At 57.2% G+C, this 21,925-nt stretch overlaps 5 protein-coding genes across 5 annotated transcripts; 4 read left to right on the plus strand and 1 right to left on the minus strand.

Annotated features, from left to right (window-relative positions):
- Positions 1-88: 88 nt before the first annotated feature.
- ColSpa_03856 (uncharacterized protein) lies at positions 89-2,087 on the minus strand (the record flags this gene model as incomplete). The annotated part of the gene is made up of 4 exons (XM_049270068.1): positions 89-658; positions 953-1,087; positions 1,155-1,301; positions 1,395-2,087. 4 exons carry the CDS (start codon positions 2,085-2,087, stop codon positions 89-91), a joined length of 1,545 nt encoding a protein of 514 aa, XP_049126025.1.
- A 2,709-nt stretch (positions 2,088-4,796) lies between these two features.
- Positions 4,797-5,519, plus strand: ColSpa_03857 (uncharacterized protein; the record flags this gene model as incomplete). The annotated part of the gene is made up of 2 exons (XM_049270069.1): positions 4,797-5,143; positions 5,330-5,519. 2 exons carry the CDS (start codon positions 4,797-4,799, stop codon positions 5,517-5,519), a joined length of 537 nt encoding a protein of 178 aa, XP_049126026.1.
- A 2,648-nt stretch (positions 5,520-8,167) lies between these two features.
- ColSpa_03858 (uncharacterized protein) lies at positions 8,168-8,503 on the plus strand (the record flags this gene model as incomplete). The annotated part of the gene is made up of 1 exon (XM_049270070.1): positions 8,168-8,503. One exon carries the CDS (start codon positions 8,168-8,170, stop codon positions 8,501-8,503), a length of 336 nt encoding a protein of 111 aa, XP_049126027.1.
- A 5,986-nt stretch (positions 8,504-14,489) lies between these two features.
- On the plus strand, positions 14,490-17,283 carry ColSpa_03859 (3',5'-cyclic-nucleotide phosphodiesterase regA; the record flags this gene model as incomplete). Its single annotated transcript, XM_049270071.1, has 4 exons — positions 14,490-14,661; positions 14,717-15,535; positions 15,596-16,191; positions 16,246-17,283. 4 exons carry the CDS (start codon positions 14,490-14,492, stop codon positions 17,281-17,283), a joined length of 2,625 nt encoding a protein of 874 aa, XP_049126028.1.
- A 2,276-nt stretch (positions 17,284-19,559) lies between these two features.
- On the plus strand, positions 19,560-21,250 carry ColSpa_03860 (carboxypeptidase Y A; the record flags this gene model as incomplete). The annotated part of the gene is made up of 2 exons (XM_049270072.1): positions 19,560-20,040; positions 20,094-21,250. The coding sequence occupies 2 exons, from the start codon at positions 19,560-19,562 to the stop codon at positions 21,248-21,250; spliced, it is 1,638 nt and encodes a 545-aa protein (XP_049126029.1).
- Between the last annotated feature and the right edge of the window lie 675 nt (positions 21,251-21,925).

The following is a 21,925-nucleotide window of genomic DNA, read 5'->3' on the forward strand; positions in this document are numbered from 1 at the left end:
TGAACTCGGCTACTTTGCCGAGACGACCGATTCGGGTCTGCCAACCGGCTGGCACTCGGTGGACGACAACAAGACCTTCCGCCCTCTGTCATCCCGTGCCCCGGAGACCGAGCAGGACTCTAACAGCCCTGACTCCACCAACAGTGCGGACAGCGAGCGTGACAGCGTCAGCGAAGAGCAATCTCCGCAGTCCGTTGAGGAGCAGACCCGCATGGCAGACGAGTCGGAGGAGGATGAGCCCGTCCGAGTGATCAAGGTATGTGCAGGCAAAGCAAGATGTGAGGGCGGAACTAACAAGACCCAGCCTACCCGGGGCAGAGGCAACCACAAAGTTGGCGGCGCCCGCCGCAAGTTCAACAAGGGCAACAAGACGTACGGCAAGAAGGGCGGCAAGCGTCGCAACAAGGACATGCGCTCGAGCAAGGAGCAGTCCTTCCAGGTTGTCGACGTCGAGCCTCAGCCGTCGCCCTTGGACAACGTTCGCGGCGGCCCGCTTGTTCGCCTCGGCGAGGGCATCGTCGTCGACTGGAGCGAGGAGACCTGGGACTTGGTTTTCGGCAAGGAGTCGCGCGATGCGGAGGACAACCGTGGCCAGAAGACGTTTGGCGACGTGGAGAAGCTCAGAGACCCCGCCTTGGAGCAGAAGCGCAAGTCGCGTCTGGCGCGCAAGAAGCAGGGCATCACCCTCGAGGAATGCCTGGACGAGTTCGAGAAGGCCGAGGTCCTCTCCGAGCAGGACATGTGGTACTGCCCACGCTGCAAGGAGCACCGTCGTGCCAGCAAGAAGTTTGACCTCTGGAAGACGCCCGACATCCTCGTCGTTCATCTGAAGCGCTTCAGCAGCGCTGGCTGGCGCCGTGACAAGCTGGACGTCCTTGTCGACTTCCCCATCGAGGGTCTCGACCTGCACAAGCGTGTGCTCTGCCAGGAGACGGGCAAGGAAGAGATTTACGACCTCATCGCGGTGGACGACCACTTTGGTGGCCTCGGCGGCGGTCACTACACTGCCTATGGACGCAACTTTGTTGATGGCCAGTGGTACAACTATAATGGTGAGTGGACATCCACGACACGAGACGACAACGTGCTAACCTGTCGCAGATACGTCGGTCAGCAAGACTTCGCCAGAGAGCGTCGTCACTAGAGCTGCCTACCTGCTCTTCTACCGCCGTCGTTCCGAGGGCCCCCTGGGTGGTCCCCGCTTCAAGCAAATCTTTGAAAAGTTCGACAAGGCTGGCGAAGACGACGAGGAGGATGACACCGACTCGGGGGAAGATCAGCGTCTCGTCGGGGGCTCCTCCCTAACTGGATCGTCGAGACTTGGGATCGGAGCCGAAGCAACTCACCCGCGCGGAAATCGTGGTTTGGCTAGTAGCACAATGTCAACGACCAACCGCGGTGGCGATGATGAACTGCCGCCCTACGAAGGCAGCTCCAGCACCAACGTTGGCAGCGACAACATCCAAAACAGCATCGAGGATGAGGGCATTGGCATGACGGACTTCACCAGCGGCGCAAACGGATTCCAGGCCGCGCAGCCATGGAACTGGAACTCGCTGGAGTCCGCGGACGGAACCAACAACTCCCTCGGCATGGAGGGCTACGGCAGCGACGACGCCCAGCCCGACTCGTCGGATGATCGCGAGGTTGGCAACGACACGGACATTCAGTTCGACGAGACCATGGGAGACTACGAGACTGCCCAGGAGGAGGCCCCGCCGCCACCCGACTTTGGCGCCCAGGTCGGCCTCTCGGAGATTCAGAACGCCGCCTGGGACCGTCAGAACAAGACCCAGGTCATCTCTGTCCCGGCCGCTGACGCCGATGCCGCCTCTACGGAGGCGGCTGAGATCCACCTTGACGACGAGGTCGAGCAGCAACAATCCACCCGCACTCGGCCTTAGGCGTTCTAGGTGCTGGGCCTTCGAACCATAGGATACTGCGTATTTTTGTGAAAGAACGGGGGGGATGTTTGCCCGCTTTGGCGTCGCAAGGGAACGAATAAAAGCCCAGGCGCATATCAAGACACGAGCACGACTTTTCTGCTCATGGGGTTCATGAAGATGGGGATCAGGAGGGGGAGGCATTACACAAAAAAAGCAAGAGGATACAAATGAGGCGTAAATAGAGATAGAGCCCCCTCATGCCCTGGCATATGCGAGGCCGGCCTCGGGCCTCGCTTTCATTTTGTCGGAGTCTCGGATGCATGAGGCATGTGTGTATGACCTTTGAGTATTACGGCTCGCTATAGAGGGAATATAGCCGGATTCGTACCCAGCTGCTGCGTGGTGCCTTGTGACGGGATGTGAGGCTTTGGTTTGCCCCTTTGTCTTTTGTGAGCATGTGGCTGGACACTGCTACTGCATTGCTGCCGATGTTGTCCTTCAAGCAGAGATGCAAGACGCGTTCGTGTCTGGAACGGCACAGTACCGTCCCCCTCTCTGACCGGCGCCTTTTCAATGCGTGCAGGTTGCTCTTGGTGAGGTGGACTCGGCAAGGTGTCGTGAATTGGCCCGTGACTAAGGTCGCCTGGGGAGGAGACTCCGTTGGACAGGGGGGGGGGGGGAGGGGGGGTTGGCTGCGGCGACTGGGGCGAGCATGGGGTTTTCGGTCCTGGGGCCTTTCAAGGCAAGCTCTGTCTTTCCATCCTGTCTTGGACGTCTCTGGTGGTTGCGCGAGGGGTTTCCTCGGCTGCCGAGCGATTTCTACTGGAGACTTGCGTCGTGGGTCGTGCATTTCTCACCTACGGGGAAACGCACATGTTTTTGGGGACGTAGTGGAAAGGGGAGTGACTCGGTGGCGATGCTCTAGGTAAGAGATGGTCTGGGGTCCGGCGAGGTCGTTTGCCTGTGGTCTGGAGGCTGCTGGGTAAGAAACCCCTGGGCTGCTCTCAGGGCTGCTTCCATCGGCTCAAGGGCACGTGGGAGTGAGGCGGGCTATACACGCGTGGGCGAAGGGTCAATCGTTCTTCTTGTGTGCAAGACCTCGGTGGGACTTTGGCTTCTTGCATCTTTGTCTTGGTGCGCGGCTCTAGAGGCTCGAATAATGGAGGTGTTTGGTTCCATCTACGGCCCGAGTCGGATGTACACTGTCTGGTCTCGATTTCCAGAGTCCAGGAGTGGAATTCAAGCGTGATAAAGGGTGTTGAGGGATGGCAGTCAAGCCAACGGCATCGAGCAGTTTGTACAAGAGGGCATCGTCGGCCCTGGAAGCCGGAGGCTCTGGCCGGGGCCCAGCCGACCAACCAGCAGCTGTCACGACTAGGCTCGCAGATAGCGTCGCACTTATCTCGCAGAGCTGCAGAGTTTCGAAGAACGACGTTACTCATGTGCCGTCTGGAGGTGTGTTTCGCATGTCTGTTCCGGTATAGAGAAGGCTCCAGGTTCCATCTAACAACTCTACTAAACCGATGCAATTTCCCGGCGTGTGGCATTGGCTATCCTTAGTCCCTTGACCAGAGAGGCTTACCGGAGACACATGGGTAGCCGGAGGAACTATCACTTTAGACTGTTGGCAGTCTATTCTGGTGGACTTGATGCTGGTTTCGTGACTGTCGCCCTGCTTCCTTTCCATCTCCCTAGTACTAGGTCATGCAGGAGTGTAAGGGAGGCAGGGGGGATTCCGGCACGCCTTGTTTCCTTCCATTTGTCCAATCAACAAATATACTTCGAACACTTGGTAGGCAGGAACCAGTGAGGGTGTTCGTCTGGGTTTATCCGCATAAGTACCGACAAAGACGAAGATTGCTACAAGACAGAGATAAAGGCCACGCCGACCAAGCGTCTCCATTCGTGCGGACTCGGTGAAGCCAAGACTTGTGCCCATGGAGACCAGTCGTCCAAGCAGGCGGTGTTTTGTACCTCAAGCAAAGGACTTGGCCTAGTGGGTGGGAAGAGCTGACCAGAACCGCTCGTTGGACGAAAAGGTTGCGGCAATTTGGAATCCTCCTTGGGCCGTTACATCCAACCCATCTACTTCAACCGCACTCTGGCTCCTCCGTCCAGTGGCCCGAGACCGGGAGCAACACAAGTCGAAGCTTTGAAGCTAAACAGCGAGAAACAGTCTGTCGGCGCGGAAAGCACTTGTTTGTCGAATGCCTTCAGTTACTCGATTATTCCGTGGTCACTTCAACGGAGGAAGAATGCCACTAGGCAAACATCTGCCTCGTAGAGAACAACAACGGACCAAGCCTCGGGGAACGGACATGCCCTGACAAGCACGGCCACATTGCATATCAAGAGTCTTCTCCAAACTGTGTAACTCTATTTCTGTTTCCGCAGGCAACAAGCTATCTACAATATGCCCATATATTAGAAGGCTTGTGAGAAACTCTCCGCAATACAACATACACCATCTTTCACCCCCCACGCAGATTTTGGGGCGTTAGGAAGACGAAACACTAAGGTTGGACAAGTATACACTGCCATCCTCGTGCCCCCTGTTGAGCATGAGGAGGCTTGATCTGGGCTGTGAGCGCTGCTATCCATTCGGCATCCAACGGAGACCCAGACAGGTTTCCAGAACGGCTCTCATGACCGGCGAGGTTACCGTCACACGTCTCGCAGCTAAAGCACCTGAGCCAACCCATGGGTCTCTTGAATGCCAGAGAGTGACATCGTGTGCTGGTCCGGCCTTGCCTTCTCTGCCATAGCCGGCAAACGGACATTGACTCACTTACATGCCCCAAGTCGTTGTGGCACTTATACAACATGGAGTCAGAGTCACCAAGCCTTGAACCCGTACAAACTCCACGCCGGTCCGAGGATGTTACAGTTCAATTGGACTACATATAAACAATGGCGCATGGGGAGAAATGGAGCGGTCGATCAGCGGCTACGCCGTGCGTACGTCCAACACGCCAAGCAAGCACGGCAAGCTTCCATCATATTCAACATCTACGGAGGGATGTCGCCAGCCATCGTATCTCCAACAAGTACCAGCCTGGAACACACCCGGGGCCAAGGGCGACGACCAGACAGATCGCCGTCCTGGGGCGGATGATGCTCACTACACCCTCCGAGGCCCCTCAGGAGGCACGCCGGCCGCCGCCTCGCGACATCGACTCAACAAGGCTGCCCAGCCCCGAAGACCTTGAGGTCGTGGTGCCCTTCAACTCCCAGGATTATCCTGTGTTGCCGTGGTGGTATGACACTCTTAGCCATGCCTTCGTAGCTTCGTTACCGTGGAGAGGATGCTAGTACCCCCGCACCCGATAGCCCGGAATACCATCACAGCCCGCCAAGGTCAACGTCTCAGCGTCACTGACGTCCTCGTAGACTTTCAATCAACTCGAGGCACTGCGACGATGCTTGTCCTCGCCATCAAATAGGCGCAGCATCGAATCGACCCCCACCATCACAGTCCAGATTAAGCGCGGAGCGGAGCCGCAGCATGAGCGGTCCCTCGACCTCATCAGTAAGAAACGCCCCGTGCCCGCGATGGTCAAGCCCGTCCCAGCATGGTCCTCTACCGTTCCCGCGCCCACGCTTGCAGTCTCGCAGGACATTCTACTCCAGTAACCGCCAACCTCCCAAGCTCATATGCCAGAAACCAGCCCGCGTCTGGCGTAGAGAAGAGCCAACGCGAGCGGGGTTCTACTTGTAGACAAAACCGTGTCTCACGAGTGCTTCTAGCCCGCGAGCACTGATCACCGCTCAATGCCCACACCGTCCTGGACCAAACCCACTCGCCAGCCAACAACACCAACGATCAGAGCCCGCATGAGTCCACGGTCCTTATGCTGGCTAATGCCCCCAAGCCGGTCCGCGCCCCCGAGATCTTCCCACCTTATACAACCAGCCCTAGCGTCCGCCGGACTGCGCCTGGTATCCAAGAGCCCTGCCGGGCGAGCGGCCAACGTCTGGGCTGCCCTACCCGACACTCGCTTGCTCGACCCAGGTATGATAGCCATGAGGATGGGAGACGTGGGGCGGCCCAGAGCCCGGGGTCGCCCCTCCCGGAACCCGTACCGAACTTCGTCTCAAACGAAGGCATCCCGAAACTTATCAGGCGCCCATTGCTACCGTCAGCCTCTGTCTTGCCGTCTTTACAAAACTCCTGTCGCGGCTGAAGCGTTCCCCGGGCCGTCAGAAGGTTGCCGTGGGATGTGAGACGCGGCCTCTACCTTCTTCCGCACGCGCTACAGGCCGCTGCAGGCGAGGGTCAAGAGTTGCGACTTTAGGAAAAAGAAACAGTAGGGAACATTCGGCCCGTGTCTCTCCTCCCGTCTAAAAACAAATATACATAATAAAGAAGAAGGAAAAGAGAAGGAACGGTGATTTAAAACCACGCTCGTTGTGATCACGGCGGCCAAGACACGCAGAAATGGACCAAAAAAACAACAACGAAAAAAACAACAACAACAACAACAACAACCCCAAGGGTGAGAGCATGAGACGTTTAATCAGTTGTGCCATCCATAGTGGAAGCGATCTGTAGGAGAGTTTCTGATTAAGTGCTGAGGAAAGGCCGCTTGGACCGAGCACGGACGCTTGTCACATTGCGTGCACCAAGATACGAGCAAACAGATTTGCTTCTTTGCTTCTGCGCCTTTTCCCTCAGGGTTAATAGGATGTGGTTTAACGGCTAGAAGACTTCTCGACGTCTTGTCGAAAGAACCCTTTCCCTCCCTCGTCCGACATCTAATGGCGAGCATAAAGTCGGACGCTGATGATTCCAGAAAAACTCAAGGAGGGATGAAGGGCTTCGGGGACCCCGGAGGGACAGAGGATTTTTGGACGGATCGACAGGGCTGAAACGAACCGTGGGCAGCGAACCACCATGGGCCTCAACTCAGCGGTCTGGGATTCCCCCATGCCATTCGCATCCTCCAACCCCCTATTGCTTGCCTGCTAGATAAGGTTACTTTGTCGGGGTCGCTAACATCACAACTGCGTCGCGGGACCCAATCGTGCCGAGACCCTTATCTCCGCAGAGCGAGCTGAACGCGCATGTCCAGCCGGACAACTTGCCCATCTGAGAAGTCCCTCGGAAGGGCACGTGGCCAGCCGTGGACACCAAAGAGAGATAACGACATCATGGACGTCGGGGGAAACCACGGATGGAGAATTCATTTGGGGTATAGCATGGGCAATGGCGATATCTGCATCCTCCAATAACGGGCAGTAATAAGAGGTGATCGTTGTGCGGGGACACGGTGCATGTGTCTCAGGTTGGCGCACTGCGCCGAAGCAACGTCCAGTGAGGACGTAGAGCGGTCTGATGCTGAAAACTGACTTCGAGTTGAGAGGCTGTCATGACTGGATAGCAGTAGGCAAGCGTGATTGAGATCCACCAGTCAGTAGATAAGAGCGTAGATAGAATGAGTAATTTGGCGGCGACGAGTCGTCCAAACACCGACGTTGTGGTGAGGCGCTGGCCGGGATACCGCTCTATGGCCGATATGCAGGTTGCAAACAAGATGGGAGTTTTATCAAACATTGTGGTTGGGGCAACCAAGGCTTCTTGGCTCGGTTGCACACTCTCGTCCGGTGCAGGTGATCGACGGTGTGGGAGAGGAGGAATGCGGACGGCGGCATTTGTGCCGGCAGAAGAGTTCCTCGGAAGGCGCGGGCGCAGAACTGCGGGCGTGGTGATGAAGCCGATCAAGTCGCGGACCTTGAGTTGCGGCCGGGAATCTCAGGAAGCGGGGAAACGGGGCGTGTCAAGTCCTGAATTGCCAAGTCAGACAGTCACGGATTTTGAGGTCGCATGACTCCGTGGCCCGGCTGCGCACGTAGGGCGAGACGGATACGGCAAACTTGGTGTCAGAGTTAGGGAAAGAACCCTAAAAACCTCACCTGCAAGAGATTGGTGCAGACATGAGCACACTATGGGTTCAGTGAACAGACCACAGCCGTGTGGTCGATTTGCTGCCCTTGCAGGACAATGTCGTCGCCGCAAGGGGATCAATGGAACAAGTTCAAGCCTACGCACTTCTCCGCCAACCACATCGGTAATGGGCTGGAGGGGGGCTGGTTGTCGTTTATCGCCGTGGGCTACACGCGATGCCATTGGCGAGTGGGCGAGAGCTGAGATGAACCCTGGAGGCATTGCAGTAGATGCAACGAAAATGGCAGTGGTGACCTCCATTTGCGACCGGACAACCAAACGAAGATGGGTTTCGCCCAGACGGTAGAATCTGAGCTTGTTGAGAAACACACATGAGATGGTGTTAGAGCTGGTCACAAAACCACATTGGTCACTTGTTGGCTGGCTCAACTGCACTCAGCCGCCGGATGCCCTCGAATCACTTGTTGGAGGGCCAGCCGCGGAGGAGGAGGCCATGGCATGGATCATTGTCAAAAGATACAAGCAGTCTACGGTGCAAGATCTAGAGCGGGCCCAGTTGCCGACCGGAGGATACGCTAGACGAGAGGAAGACGACGCCTCGATGAGGAAGGTCGACGAGATAGACAGGTATGGGATAACGAGCCAAAGAGTGAGACTCGCCGAGCGCGGCAGGAGTGTGTTGGTCAGAATGGTACTGATTGTCGAGTGCTGAAGAAGGGTCGCGAATCGAATTATCGTTTTCATCCGAGAGGCTCTTTGATGTTTGTCATTCTTGTCGCAAACAGACGAAGGTTTTTCTTAACTTTCGTCAGAAGGATCGGGTAAATGCCAACTGGGTCGATCTCGTCTTGTGCGTCGCAGTGGCGGGACCAAGAGCGCAATGTGACGTAGGGAGCCGGGTGTAGAGTGGTAGGGTCTTGCCCACATGAAGCAAAGTGTTTCTTGACAGCCCTGGACCACGAATAAGATTTAGACGTCGGTGTCAAGGGCGGTCGGTATATGTCGGTCCTCTGTCGGTGTCGCAGTGTGAGGAGCGTCAACGGCTATGTGGACAGTGGAAAGTCTCGAGGATCCTAAAACCCTGCCACCTTTTCGCGAAATGCCCATCTCCGGCCAGATGCGGTTCCATTGGGGGCATACCGCGAAGTCGAGAGTTGGCGGCGGTTCCCACAAAGATTGATTGTGACTAAGAGTGTTTAGTCTCGCTTTTGGTTGGTCAACCGCTACCCTCAAAAAGAGTAAACCACCTAGGGTCGGCCATTGTCCAGATTTCCAGGGACGAGCGCTTTCTTGATGCGTGTTTGTGGGAACGTCGAGACCCAGATGGTGTCCAGCCTCTGAGGCAGAGGGAGAAGGCCTGTAGTTGGTTGCGGGTGTGCAGCTCTAGGCTAGTGTGTAGCGTGAGGGGACGCCCGTGTCGTCGCAGCTCTTGGCCTGCGGACGGGCAGGGTAGCGCCGGGATTCCTTGCCGTCTGATGAACGACCTGTACGCCTTCGCATCGTGTTCGATGCCGTGATGTGTAGGCATGACAGATGCGATGAATGTCGCAACGGCCGAAGCAGATGGTGGCGGTTTTGAGCGTACTTGGTGAGGGGAATCAGAGACCAGCCGATAGTGCGTATGTGCCCGACAGGGGCGCGAGTTCGTCGTGGTGTGCGGTGTTCCGCGTCGTATTACGGTCAGCCGAACCAAGGGGTACCAGGGCAGAACAGGGCAGAACCAAGCATGTGGCAGGCAATTAATCAAGGCGTGTGGAGCAGATCAGGGACGTTTTCCACCGAGGGATCACGAAAGGCGACGATGATGCCCGTAGCGAGGCATCTGTCTTTGCCCCTTCTCCGCCTCCCCATTGCTTCTGGAAGACACGAAGAAGAAATGGATCCGGGATCATCGGCGATACTACGAAAAGTGGATAGCAATCTGCGACCAGGGCAACAGAAGAGCCATGTTTGCCATGATGCCATGGTGAGAAAAGGTGGACGCAATGTGGATTCGTTGCGTGGCAGGCCGATCCCAGCCGCAGTTTGGTGCCTGTGGGAGGCGAGCATCGGCAACGCGAGTCGAGGTCTCTCAAGACGCTGTTTTCCTACTTGCTTGTCCACCGCGTGATGCGAAACTCCGAACGCTACGTAGTAGAGCAACCGTGATTGGGAAACGCGCAAGTAGCACAGGGACGATAGGTGGGAATGGGTCGATGCAAGGCAATCTGTGTTTGTGACCCGGTAGAGCAGATGGGCGGGAGTGAAACGTAAGTGCGGCAAGGCGAACGCATGCAGCGCGACTGATGACTGCAACATGAGATGAGGACGGCAGGCCTACATAGAGAACCAGCTCGCGGGGCTTGGGGACTGGCGGCGACCAAAGACGGAAGACCTGCTAGTTGCTGGTTGCTGACTGACACGTCTGGATGGGTGGACTGGAATGCGGTTGTGTTTGAACGGTTGGACGGTTCCGGTGGGTAGTAATGAGGATGGCATGGAGAGTTGATGAGGTAAAAAAGATCAGATATCGACGAGGCAGAGGATACTTTACCGAGCTGGTGGGTTGGAGCATGGGGGGGGGTGTCCGTTTGTTCCTCGGGCAAACAGACTGCGTTCGTGTCGATTGCGAGCCTTTGGTAAAGCGTCCCCATAGAATCCGTTAGTAAGATGAGGTCCCCTCCTCCGATACCGTGGGAGTCTTGGAACAGGGGGACTCCATTTTGGAGGGAGCATCCAGGCCTCGTCAGCGTTCTTGGTCTCCAACAAAAAATGAAGACGAAGATGAAGCAAAAACAACAAGCCATTTCTTTGCCCGGGATAACGTACCATCGAAGAAGGTGGAAGAAGAACTGTCTCATTGCCGCGCATTCCCAGCAGTCGGCTACGTACATGCGTTGGCTCTTGCCGTCGTGCCTCACTCAACTGGGGCAGGCACGCAGACCCGGGAGCGAAAACGTATACCTACTCTCCGTCCCGCCAACGGCGGTGGTGGTGGTCCGTAAAAGACGCAGCTGTGTTTGGTTTGCCCTCGCTGGCGCCTGCCCTCGCTGGGGAACCCGTACGGGGACCCGGGCACGTGACAGGGTAGCAGCCACTAGGAGTCACCCAGCAGGCCGCGCGAGCCACTCAGAGACGGCGGCGGGTGGGAAGGTGGGTGCCGAGGTGCCACTGTGCAACCGCTCTCCCTCCCGGGATGTGCCCTTCGCAGTGTTTCTAGTGTGCTTCTCTGGACTCACACAATCGCTCGGCCTGCCCTTTCCTTCTCCTCTTCGGTGCTTGGCCCCGGGCAGTCGCAGTCACCGTCATTGGATCCTAGCCCCTGTCCTTGCCTTTGACGTGCTTGTACCCTGCAAACCCTGTTTCCAGCGGTTCCAGTGTCAACCCCCCCTGGCGCGCCCCCTCCAAAAGTCTCCATAGTGGTCCCCTCGAAGGCTTCCATACTTTCGATCGATGTTCGAGAAGGCAGCCAGAAAACCGGGTGCAAGGCCCTTCCCCTTCCTTCTTGCCCTCTCCCACCGGCCCCCCGTTGTGCCGGCCCCCGTTGTGCCGGCCCCCCTGCCTCCTTCTCGCACGAACAGATAGATAAGCAACTGCCTACGTACATAGGCACTATAGTGCGTGCGTACACTCCAGCAGCTTGTCGGCTAGTCATCCAGCGACGCTCGTCGATTGCATCCTGTCTCGACCAAGCCACGGCTGGTTACGGAGTGTTTTTCGAAATTCTTACTCTGTCGAGTCGAGAGCACATCAGGTACTATGGTACGGATGCACAGGGTGAAGACAGCGTGGCAGGTGGGACGAGGTACCAGGTACAAGTATCTTTGGCAGGCTCGATTGGCGCTTTCCCCTCTCCGTGATCATCCCTTGCCCGCTGGGGCTCAGGCTTGTCTGAATTCGAATGTGGCATTTCTGATTCCGACCTGGGCTTTCCGCGTCTCTCCCTTTCCCTCTCTCTCTCTTTCTCTCTCGCTCCCGACCCACCGAACCTACCTACCTACCTAGTGTGCCTCTCCTATGGGTGCCGTGTAGCGTCCAGGTATCCGCTCTGGGGACTTCGAACTGAAGTCCACGGCCTTGCCCTGCGCACATACCTACACTGCCTGTGCCCGTTCACTGACAATCGTTGCAGCTGCCAGCGGTGGCGCGCCAGCACCATCCGGTCGAATCCGTCGCTCCTTGTCCGTTTGGTTGCGTGCCTCATGTCCGCACCCGTCGCGGTATCGGGTGCTCCTCGAGCCTCGAGACGGCTTTGGTTGCCACGCCGGGACATCGTGCATTTGCGTGCCAGTATTCTTCTCCAAAGCACCGGATCACAAGCTCTCCGTCCCGGCATATGCTTGTTGTTTCCCACGGCTCTCAGCTTGCGGCCATCTGTTGTGGGTACATGTGATGTGGAAATCAAACGAGAGAATAAGAGAGACAGAGCGATAGTCACAAAGTTTCCCGTCCAAGGCTCCGTGGCCTGAAGCCCATGGTGCCTCGCCCTGTCCTGTCCTGGCTTGTCTTGCCTTGCCCCACGTAGCGTTGCAGTCGTGCTGAGCAGTTCCGTCTCGAGGCCAAACTGGACTGCACCGCATCTGCATCTCCTTAACACACAGCACGGAGCAGCGCAATACCTGGGCTTTCAGTCTCTGTCTCTGCCTCTGGCCCTCCGAGTTTGTGACTGGAGGACGGCTTACTCTCTGTTGTGTCTGGGTTGTCTGGGCTGTTTCTTTGACGAGGACCTGCCACTGGCCCGCCTTACCAACTCTGGGTCGTCGTCTTCGGTCTCATCCCTCTGCATCCATCCATTCTTCCACAACATGCGCCAGTAAAACCTTGACCGTCTGGAACACACGTACGCTACGCGACCAGACTTGGCCCTTTCTCGCCTTGCGCGAGGTAACTTTTCCAGATCGGGATATCCGCTAGGCGCTACACACCACAGCTTGACACCCCGCCACTGTCATTGGATCTTTACCTCGACTGACCACCACCTTCGTCCTTGTCCTTCTCCTCTGCCAATCTCATCCGCATTCGCCAATTTCTCGCCCATTCCTCTTGTCCCATTCTCTCTTCTCTTCGACGTCCTCGTCGCCTTACATCCTCTCGTCTCTCTTCCCCCGTCCGACGACGTATGGGTATCACGAATAAGCAACAGGACGCCGGCATCACATCACACCCTGTCGCCCCCCTCTCACTTACTCATTCGCTCGAACTCAGAGTCGCCACCGGGAAGGGCGAGCGGGAAGGGGGAAAAAAGCATTTCGAAAGAGTCTGCACTTTTCAGTAAGTGGTCGTCGTTCGTTGTCTCGCGGAATTAGTCGCGCTCCTCTGGTCTCTCTTCCCTGTCTCGACGAGCCTTCCGTGTTGATTCCTGTTCTGCTCCTGCCTTGCTTTGTTGGGACCGAGTACTTGAAGGCGTGTGTGGTGGAGTGTGAGTACTACACGAACGGGAGGTGGAAGGCGAGGCGAGCCCACCCGCACAAGGAAGGCCTCTAAGCCTGAAAGGCAAGGAAGCTTGGTCTGGTGCTAGTGGAGGTGCCCCGTCCAAGACGCCGTACCGTGGTACCTTGCTGCGGTACTTCGCCGTTGCCGTCGCCGCCCTCGCTCTTTGCAGCTCTGCGCTGCGTAGAGCTGCGTACCTAGCCTTTCCAAGTCCTCTGCAGCCTGCCCGCCTACCCACCCCACCCACACGCATGCACACCACACATTCCCAGTCGTGGTGCTTGCACATACGCACACCACTCACACCCACGCAGCAACACACGCACATAGCACACACACACACACTCTCTCTCTCTCGCTCTCTCTTGCAGCGGCAGCGCAGAGTCTGTCTCTCCCGTCTTTCACACTCTCGCACCCACCCCCCCCCTTGCTTAACAATTTCGTACTCGACCCGGCCATTGTACTCCTCCTGCGACCCTGCAGTACCCAAACTCCAATCCTCCCCGTCCAAGTTACGCCCAGTTGCCCTCTTTCCCTTCTTCCCACCTCACGCCCGGTTCGTCCCAGCCCTGTTGTACGTAGTCTGCCTCCATGATATCACGTCCATTTGTCGTCGACTTCCTCTTGTGCTCCGCTTCTCTGTCGTCGAGTTTTTGCATCTACTCGTCCTCTCCCCTCTCCCTCTTTCATGCAAGACTAACAAGTCGACTCGGTCGCCTGTCAACAGCACCCAGCATAGCGAAGCCTCCACCTTCGTCTCGAGTACATAACGAACTTTCCGCGCGACGGTACCCGCAACTGCGAAACGACAAACCCGTCCCCCTCCCGATTGCTTCAACTCTCCAGTACAACGTCTGGATTGGTTCTTGCACACGTCGCCCATGATCTCGGCCAATCCGATTTCGTGCGACCGCGATCGATGTCAATTCTGGTGACCGTCGAAACGACTGCGCTGCCGCTCCATCGCCTGCGCCTGGGGGAACAAATCCATTGATGAGAGTTTTGCCTGACGCCCCAACCACGCTTGCGTTCCAATTGCCTCGATCCTTCCACTGTAAAGCGTACGGCTTTGAGCTGCTCGCCGCAGACTGCGCATCCACTGGGACACCTTGGGCATTGCGCCGCCGTGCTACGACTCTTGATAGGACCGGGTCGCCGTCCTCGACTTGCTCCGCTGCAAAGCCCATCGACTTGTATCTTGATCAATCGCATCGTCACGCTCATAAACTTCCCTTGCCCTAGTGGCCAGAGCGCTCCGGTCGCGAGACTGGTTGCTCCCCAAAGCCATGATGGACAATGCTACGTGCCACGTCGTCTACGTGAACCGCAAGGTTCTCCAGGACAGGCTTATCCGACCCGATGCGAAGGACACCCATTTATCCAACGGAAGCGCAACCGATGTGGAGGAGAATGACGATATTCAGAAAGACGCCACGCTGCTGCTGGAAACCTTTGGAGAAGGTAGGCTCGGATCGAATTCATACCCATAGCATAACGTACTAATGATCTGCCTCAGTCTACTTGTGTTCCACGGGCTCGGCATGCATCTCTACGCTCTTCCAGCTTTCGGACGATGCCATGATGGACCTGACGCCGACCCTTGTTCTTATTGACGTGCCCCACGATGAACGGCTACCCAAGATCCGCTCAAAGTCTAGATCGCCTTCGCCGCATTCTCGCCCAGCCACTGCCGATATCGACATTCATACCCCGGAAGAGGAGGTGTACGGCCTCAAACTGCTGCAGCGGATCATGACCGAGGCGCATCTCCGCAGCCTGTCTAGGCTGATCGTCCCGGTGCCCATCATCAGCTTTTCGGCCCCTGAGGACGCCGCGCCGGCTAGCGACGATGCGAAACCCAAGTCTTCGTCTGCAGTCGATCGCCGCTTAATCATTCGTTGTCTCGACCTCGGCGCTGTCGATGTCGTCATCAGCCCTCTGCATCTGAGGTGCATCACGAGTCTGGAGATCCACGCTTACCGGGCGCATAAGGAAGCTGCCAGAGAACAGCAGGAGATGCTCGAGGTACGCCGAGGACGCAAACGATCATGGGTCGGAGTGAACGAGGAGAAGCCCTTCTCCTACCTCAGGGAAGCCATGGTGTCTGGATTGATGAGGGGCATCTGCCGGTCTGGCGCTGATTCGGACGATGACCGGATCGCCAATGTAAGCATCTCCGTGTCCACCGATCGCCAAGCTGCGGTTGCTGCGGCCGTCGGCCAATGGCACTTTTGCGCGCACAGCTTCACGGACGACGAGCTCCTTGTAGCAGCCATGGTCATGTTCAAGCATGCTTTGACTATGCCGGAATTGGACCGTTGGCGAATACCGACAGGTGAGTGTCTTGCCCCCTTATCGCGGGCGCTTGCGGGCAGTTACTGATAACTCTCCTCAGATCAACTCATTACATTTTTGGTCGCCTGCCGGGCTGCATACAACAACTTTGTTCCCTACCACAACTTTCGGCACGTCGTCGACGTCTTGCAGGCCACCTTTCACTTCTTGGTCCGCATCGGCACCCTCGCGCCCTATCCTGTCGACCCCTTGGCAGAAGGAGACACGATCGAGAAGTCACCAATGGCAAGCCTGCTCCAGCCGTTTGAGGGCCTGACGCTCTTGATCACGGCGATAGGGCATGACGTTGGTCATCCTGGTGTCAACAACGGATTCCTAGTCACCCTCAACGCTCCCTTGGCGCAGTTGTACAACGACCGTTCCGTGCTCGAGTCGTTCCACTGCGCTGCTTACTCGCAGATCCTCCGAAGGTATTGGCCTAGCGCATTTGAAGACACCAAGATGAGGCACCTAATGATCAGCTCCATTCTTGCTACCGACATGGGTCTGCACTTTGACTACATGAAGAGGCTTGGGGACACCCAGGAGAAGCTGGGCGTTAACAACTCAATCGACGGGTGGAACGGGCGTATGCTGGAAGAGCAGAAGGCATTGGCTTGCTCCATACTCATCAAGTGCGCAGACATCAGCAATGTGGTAAGTAACGCGAATCTCCTTGGTATCGGCAGGAAATAACATTGCGGTCCGCAGGCAAGGAAACATGAAACCGCTCTGAAGTGGATGCACATTCTTTCGGACGAGTTTTCTCGCCAAGCCTCGATGGAGAGCGAACTGGACATCGCATCGTCGCTGCTCTCGGCTCCGAAGAAGGACACGATGTCGCTCTCCAAGGCGCAACTGAGCTTCATGAACATGTTTGCCATCCCTCTCTTCCAAGGTGTCGCGGACATCCTCCCGGCAATGAAGTACACGGTCGATGAGCTCGAGATCAATAAGGGTCTCTTCGAGCAGCGCATCCGAGACGAGCAGGCAAAAGAGGACCCCGTTCGCAAGAGGCTTCTCCGCGATGGAACATTCTCCCCGCGAACTATGAGTTTTGTTTCGGGACCAGAGAACAGCAAGGAGTCCATAACCCCGCGGGTGACCACGCCGCTAGCGGAGATCACCACGCCACCTTCGCTGGTGGACGAGTCACGGCAGGAGAATCAGGAGGTTGCTTCGGAGCTGGCGGATTCGGTGAACACGCCTTCGCAATCATCAGACACTCCGGAGGACTTCAAGGAGGCCAACGGGATTGTGACGTCGTTCGACTCAGTGGCAGACTTTGCAGCGAGCGACCCTTTCCACTGCCGTGACAGGGCGAGCAGCTCCCCCGACAACCACCACGGCCACAACGGGAAGCAACGATGTAGCGAGACAACGGACGGAAGCACGACAGGGCCATACACTGGAGATTGGGCCTCGCAGGCAACAAGTGCCACTACCGGCAAGATGCCTCTGTCACCAAGCACCCAGGGCACTAGCATTGTCAGCAGGGAATCCACGGAGCAGCTGCCGGGCGTGCCCACGATTTCGGAACCGAAACCTTTCGCCGAGTCCAAGCCCGAGCCTGCGTTTTTGGACCACGAGGTCAACGGCGCTCACATGTCGCAAGGGACTTTTGGCAAAGCGGAAGGCGCCAAGGTGGTGAAGAAGAAGTCTAGCAGATTCCGCATGAACGCTTTCCAGTTCTTCCGGCGGAACAGGGCGTCAAGCCCTTCCATGTCGGCCGCCGACACAGCCGGCTGATGATTGCGGAGGCTTGGAGCGAGTTTGGGCCGAATCTGGCAGCCGCAACTAGATGGCGCCCCATAGGCGTAGGAAACTCACACAACTGCGGTGGTTCACACAGATGTCCCAGTGTTCGATATACCCGAGCCACCCCGTTGTTAATCTAATCGCTATCAAAGATGGCCGGAGTAGCGTCGCACACAGACGAATCGGCTTGTAAAGCACAGTATACGGAGCTGGCTATATATGTACAGTATTGAGGACGGAGTTAATGCGTATTTGGGGTTTGAGTGTTTCGCCCAAAACCGGCGGCGATAACGAGGAGACACGACCGCGGAAGTCTTTGGGCTGGATGGCAGGGCCTACGACTTTGTTCTTGGGGGCCTCGACCGCCTGTTCAAGAGCAGGCTGGGTGGGAGGCCGGCGTTCTGGGCAAGTCGGCTGGCTGTGACGATACGGGCATCGGAACAGATGGAGAGGACATGGGGTTGGGGAACGACTGCGGCATGGTCACGTCTGATTTATTTATTTTCTTCTTGTCCAGGCCAAGAGGCATGCCCCAAGGGCAGAGTATGGAGGAGACATATGATGGCGTACGGCTGGAAAAGGCCGGCATCCACGGTAGATGAATACAAAGTCTGGCCAGCTCACTATGGCATTTGGTACTACGAACCTTTTTATTGTTCTTGCGAGTCGAAAATGTGGAAACGTCAAGACAATGATACTGCAGCGGTGTTATACTTGCCCATGCTAGCAGCGAAAGACATGTTTATAGGTCGTAGTGGGGGGCCGGAGTGGTGGGGGGATAGGTAGCTTTGGAGACCGCCAACAACTGCAAGACACGAGCAGAGAGCAGAGGATGAGCGTGTACTGACTGAAGTGAATTTAAGCGGACCAAACGACGGTCCGTAGAATGGGTGGCCGCAGAGGTTCTCACGCAGTTGGACTTGGGCCGGGGTCGGCGTTAGAGTCGTTGGGGCGGACGAGGTTTTGGCTGCGCAAGGATGCAGACGAAGAAGCCCACAGTGTACCGTGACCATGAGCGATACTGATGTGTTTTCGATCTCATTGCACGGAAATGGCCGAGATTGATGATGTATGGCACGTCTGCTATCCCCAAGGCCATCTCGGTTGCCCGTCAACTGGAGTGAGCTGGGTGTGAATCTTGGGCCTTGCTTGGTCTGCACCGCAGCCCGCACGCGACACCAGCCGATTGCTTAGGCGGGGCAGTGATTTGCGGGTTTGCCCCGGCATGCAATATACTCCATGGTTTCGCTGGCAAGTCTCCGGACAGCTCGCTAGATTCCCTGGGACTTCGTACATGCCTGCCATGGTCGGATGGTCCATGGCAACTGGTCACTAGGCAGTTCGCGGTTCGGCGTTTGTGTGCTGTCGTTGGGGGGGTTCCTGGAATCCTCCTCGTTTGGGGAGGGCGCTGTGAGGGGGGCTGGGGGTTGCAAAGGCGGCGAATCGGAATGCGTGATAGGCTTATCAGGCAGCGGCCAAGTGGAGTATCTACCGCAGCAAAAGGTCCCAGGTCCAGGCACAGGTTTCTTGTGCCTGAGGTCGTCGGGGTTGTGTACGGCGGTACCTGGCATGACGCAGACGACCAAGCCTGGGCGAGAGTGTTGAAACGTAAGCCCGCCACTACCAGAATTGCAGCGGGCAGGTGGTGGGACGATGTTAGCGAGTCTGCAACAGGCAGGTTCATGTTTTAGCGTCTGAGGCGCGCGGGGAGGGATCAGGTGGACAATGTTCCCGACTATCGTTTGGCCAACCCATGGGCCCTGGGGCTCGCCAACCAGTCATTGCTCTGCTTTCCGAGCTGGAGCTCCCCACAGCAACAAAGTGCATGAGCCATGACAGCGGTCCACGGGTGTGTCGAGCTGTTGCACGAGTGTCTGCCGCTGCGATTGCTGCTGCGACAGACAGCGGGCCCAGCTCGGCCAACGCACCCCAGCCGATAGCCAGCTTCACTGTCACTGCTTGGGGAGAGGGTGGGACATGCGCAGCAGCAGCGGCGGCGGCAGCAGCACCCAGTCAACCCGCCCACCTCCGTCATGTTTCATTTATTACGTCCGCGAGCTTCCTGCCTGTCTGCCACACCTTACGCCGAGCTCTCTCCTCCCAAACTCCCTCAACCTCCCCTCAACATCATCCTCTCCCTCCATCCTCTTTCCTTTCTTCTCCCCCATTCCCCCGTCGGATCCCATCACCGTCTTTCATCTCGTTTCCATCCCGAATCCCATCACCAGAGCTTGCGCCCCCAACTCCTCTTGAGCTAATTGCCCATCATGAGGTTTTCAACCTCCGCCCTCGTCCTCGGCGCCGCTTCCACCGCGGTGGCCCTGGACCAGCAGGTCCTTGGTGGCAATGACAGCCCCTTCGACTCCATCAAGGTCGCCGGCCAGAACTGGCTCTCGACCTTTGAGGACAAGTTCGGCAAGATGACCTCGGAGGCCAAGGCCGTCTGGGACGAGATCACCCTGCTCGCCCCCGACGCCGTCGAGGCCTTCAAGAAGAACGCCATCCCCCCCAAGCCCAAACCCGCCCACCGCAAGTCCGACAAGAAGTGGGACCACGTCGTCAAGGGCGCCGATGTCCAGAGCATGTGGGTTGAGAAGAACGGCGAGAAGCACCGCAAGATCGCCGGCGACCTCAAGAACTTCAACCTGCGCGCCAAGAACGTCGACCCCAAGGCCCTGGGCGTCGACAAGGTTAAGCAGTACAGCGGTTACCTCGACGATGAGGAGAACGACAAGCATCTCTTCTACTGTAAGTTGCCATCAGACGCCGGTCGCCCATCGTCACCATCTAACCTCGTGCAGGGTTCTTCGAGTCCCGCAACGACCCCAAGAACGACCCGGTCGTCTTGTGGCTCAACGGCGGCCCTGGCTGCTCTTCCCTGACCGGCCTGTTCATGGAGCTCGGCCCTGCTTCCATCGACAAGAAGCTCAAGATCGTCAACAACGAGTGGTCGTGGAACAACAACGCCTCCGTCATCTTCCTTGACCAGCCCGTCAACGTCGGCTACTCTTACTCCGGCTCCTCCGTCTCCAACACGGTCGCCGCCGGCAAGGACGTCTACGCCCTGCTCTCCCTCTTCTTCCACCAGTTCCCCGAGTACTCCAAGCAGGACTTCCACATTGCTGGCGAGTCGTACGCCGGCCACTACATTCCCGTCTTCGCCTCGGAGATCCTCTCCCACGAGGACCGCAACATCAACCTGAAGAGTGTTCTGATCGGCAACGGTCTGACCGACGGCTGGACCCAGTACGGCTACTACCGCCCCATGGCTTGCGGTGAGGGCGGCTACCCCGCCGTTCTCGACGAGGGCGAATGCCAGGCCATGGACAATGCTCTTCCCCGTTGCCAGAGCCTGATCAAGAACTGCTACGACTCGGGCAGTGTCTGGTCTTGCGTCCCCGCCAGCATCTACTGCAACAACGCCCTCATCGGCCCCTACCAGCGCACCGGCCAGAACGTCTACGACATCCGCGGCAAGTGCGAGGACAGCAGCAACCTCTGCTACTCTGCCCTTGGCTGGATCAGCGAGTACCTCAACCAGGATGAGGTCAAGGACGCCCTCGGTGCTGAGGTCGACAGCTACGACAGCTGCAACTTTGACATCAACCGCAACTTCCTCTTCGCTGGCGACTGGTTCCAACCCTTCCACCGCATCGTCCCCAAGCTTCTTGAGAAGATCCCTGTTCTCATCTACGCTGGTGACGCCGACTACATCTGCAACTGGCTCGGTAACCGCGCCTGGACCGAGGCTCTCGAGTGGCCTGGCCAGAAGGGCTTCAACAAGGCCGAGGTCAAGGGTCTGACCGTTGGCAAGGGTGACGAGTACGGAAAGGTCAAGTCCAGCGGCAACTTTACCTTCATGCAGCTCTACGGCGCCGGCCACATGGTCCCCATGGACCAGCCCGAGGCCTCGTCCGACTTTTTCAACCGCTGGCTTGGTGGTGAGTGGGTTGCGTAAATGCACTCACAGTAATGAGCTATGTACAAGACGAAGATTGAACAGCGTGTGGGGAATACTGTCGTAACAGTGAACGCTTGAATCGGTCCGTAGTACAAGACTGGGCATATTGGAGTTTGTCAATACGGGAGCACCCAATCGCCTCGGTTTATCGGTAGCGCCAGTGTCAGCCCGGCGCGGTAGAATCTAGTTACACTGTTAGAATATGACTCTTTTTTCTTTCCATTTTAGTAAACGTTATTTGGTGCTGAATCGAATACGTGATGCCGGATGGCGCACTTTTGACTAGTGGCAGCCGGAGATGAGTCGACATGACGGTATTAGTCACCGGCGTATTGCCAGGCTGGTGGTGCAGCTTTCCAGGCCCGGTCCCCGCAAAAACAACGTCAGACCAGCGCCGCCCGCCTGTCGTACAGATATTTCACCGCCCGCTGCCCCTCCTTGCAGCTGCGCCGTACCACGTCCTACCCCGCCAAAACTTTTCTGAGGACCCAAGTCCAACGTCACCAACGAAGCCGAACCAACCTCGTAATAACTGCCACAGACTCCCTACGCAGCACACACACACGCGCGCACACACCGCAGCAGACCTCGCCACGAGACGAGCCCACACGAACATAGAAAGAACGCATACGCACAAATCGACCCATCTACCGCCGCCACCATGTCGCGGAT

This window comes from Colletotrichum spaethianum, assembly GCF_022836535.1.
Source record: "Colletotrichum spaethianum MAFF 239500 DNA, contig08, whole genome shotgun sequence".
Classification (NCBI taxonomy): domain Eukaryota; kingdom Fungi; phylum Ascomycota; class Sordariomycetes; order Glomerellales; family Glomerellaceae; genus Colletotrichum; species Colletotrichum spaethianum.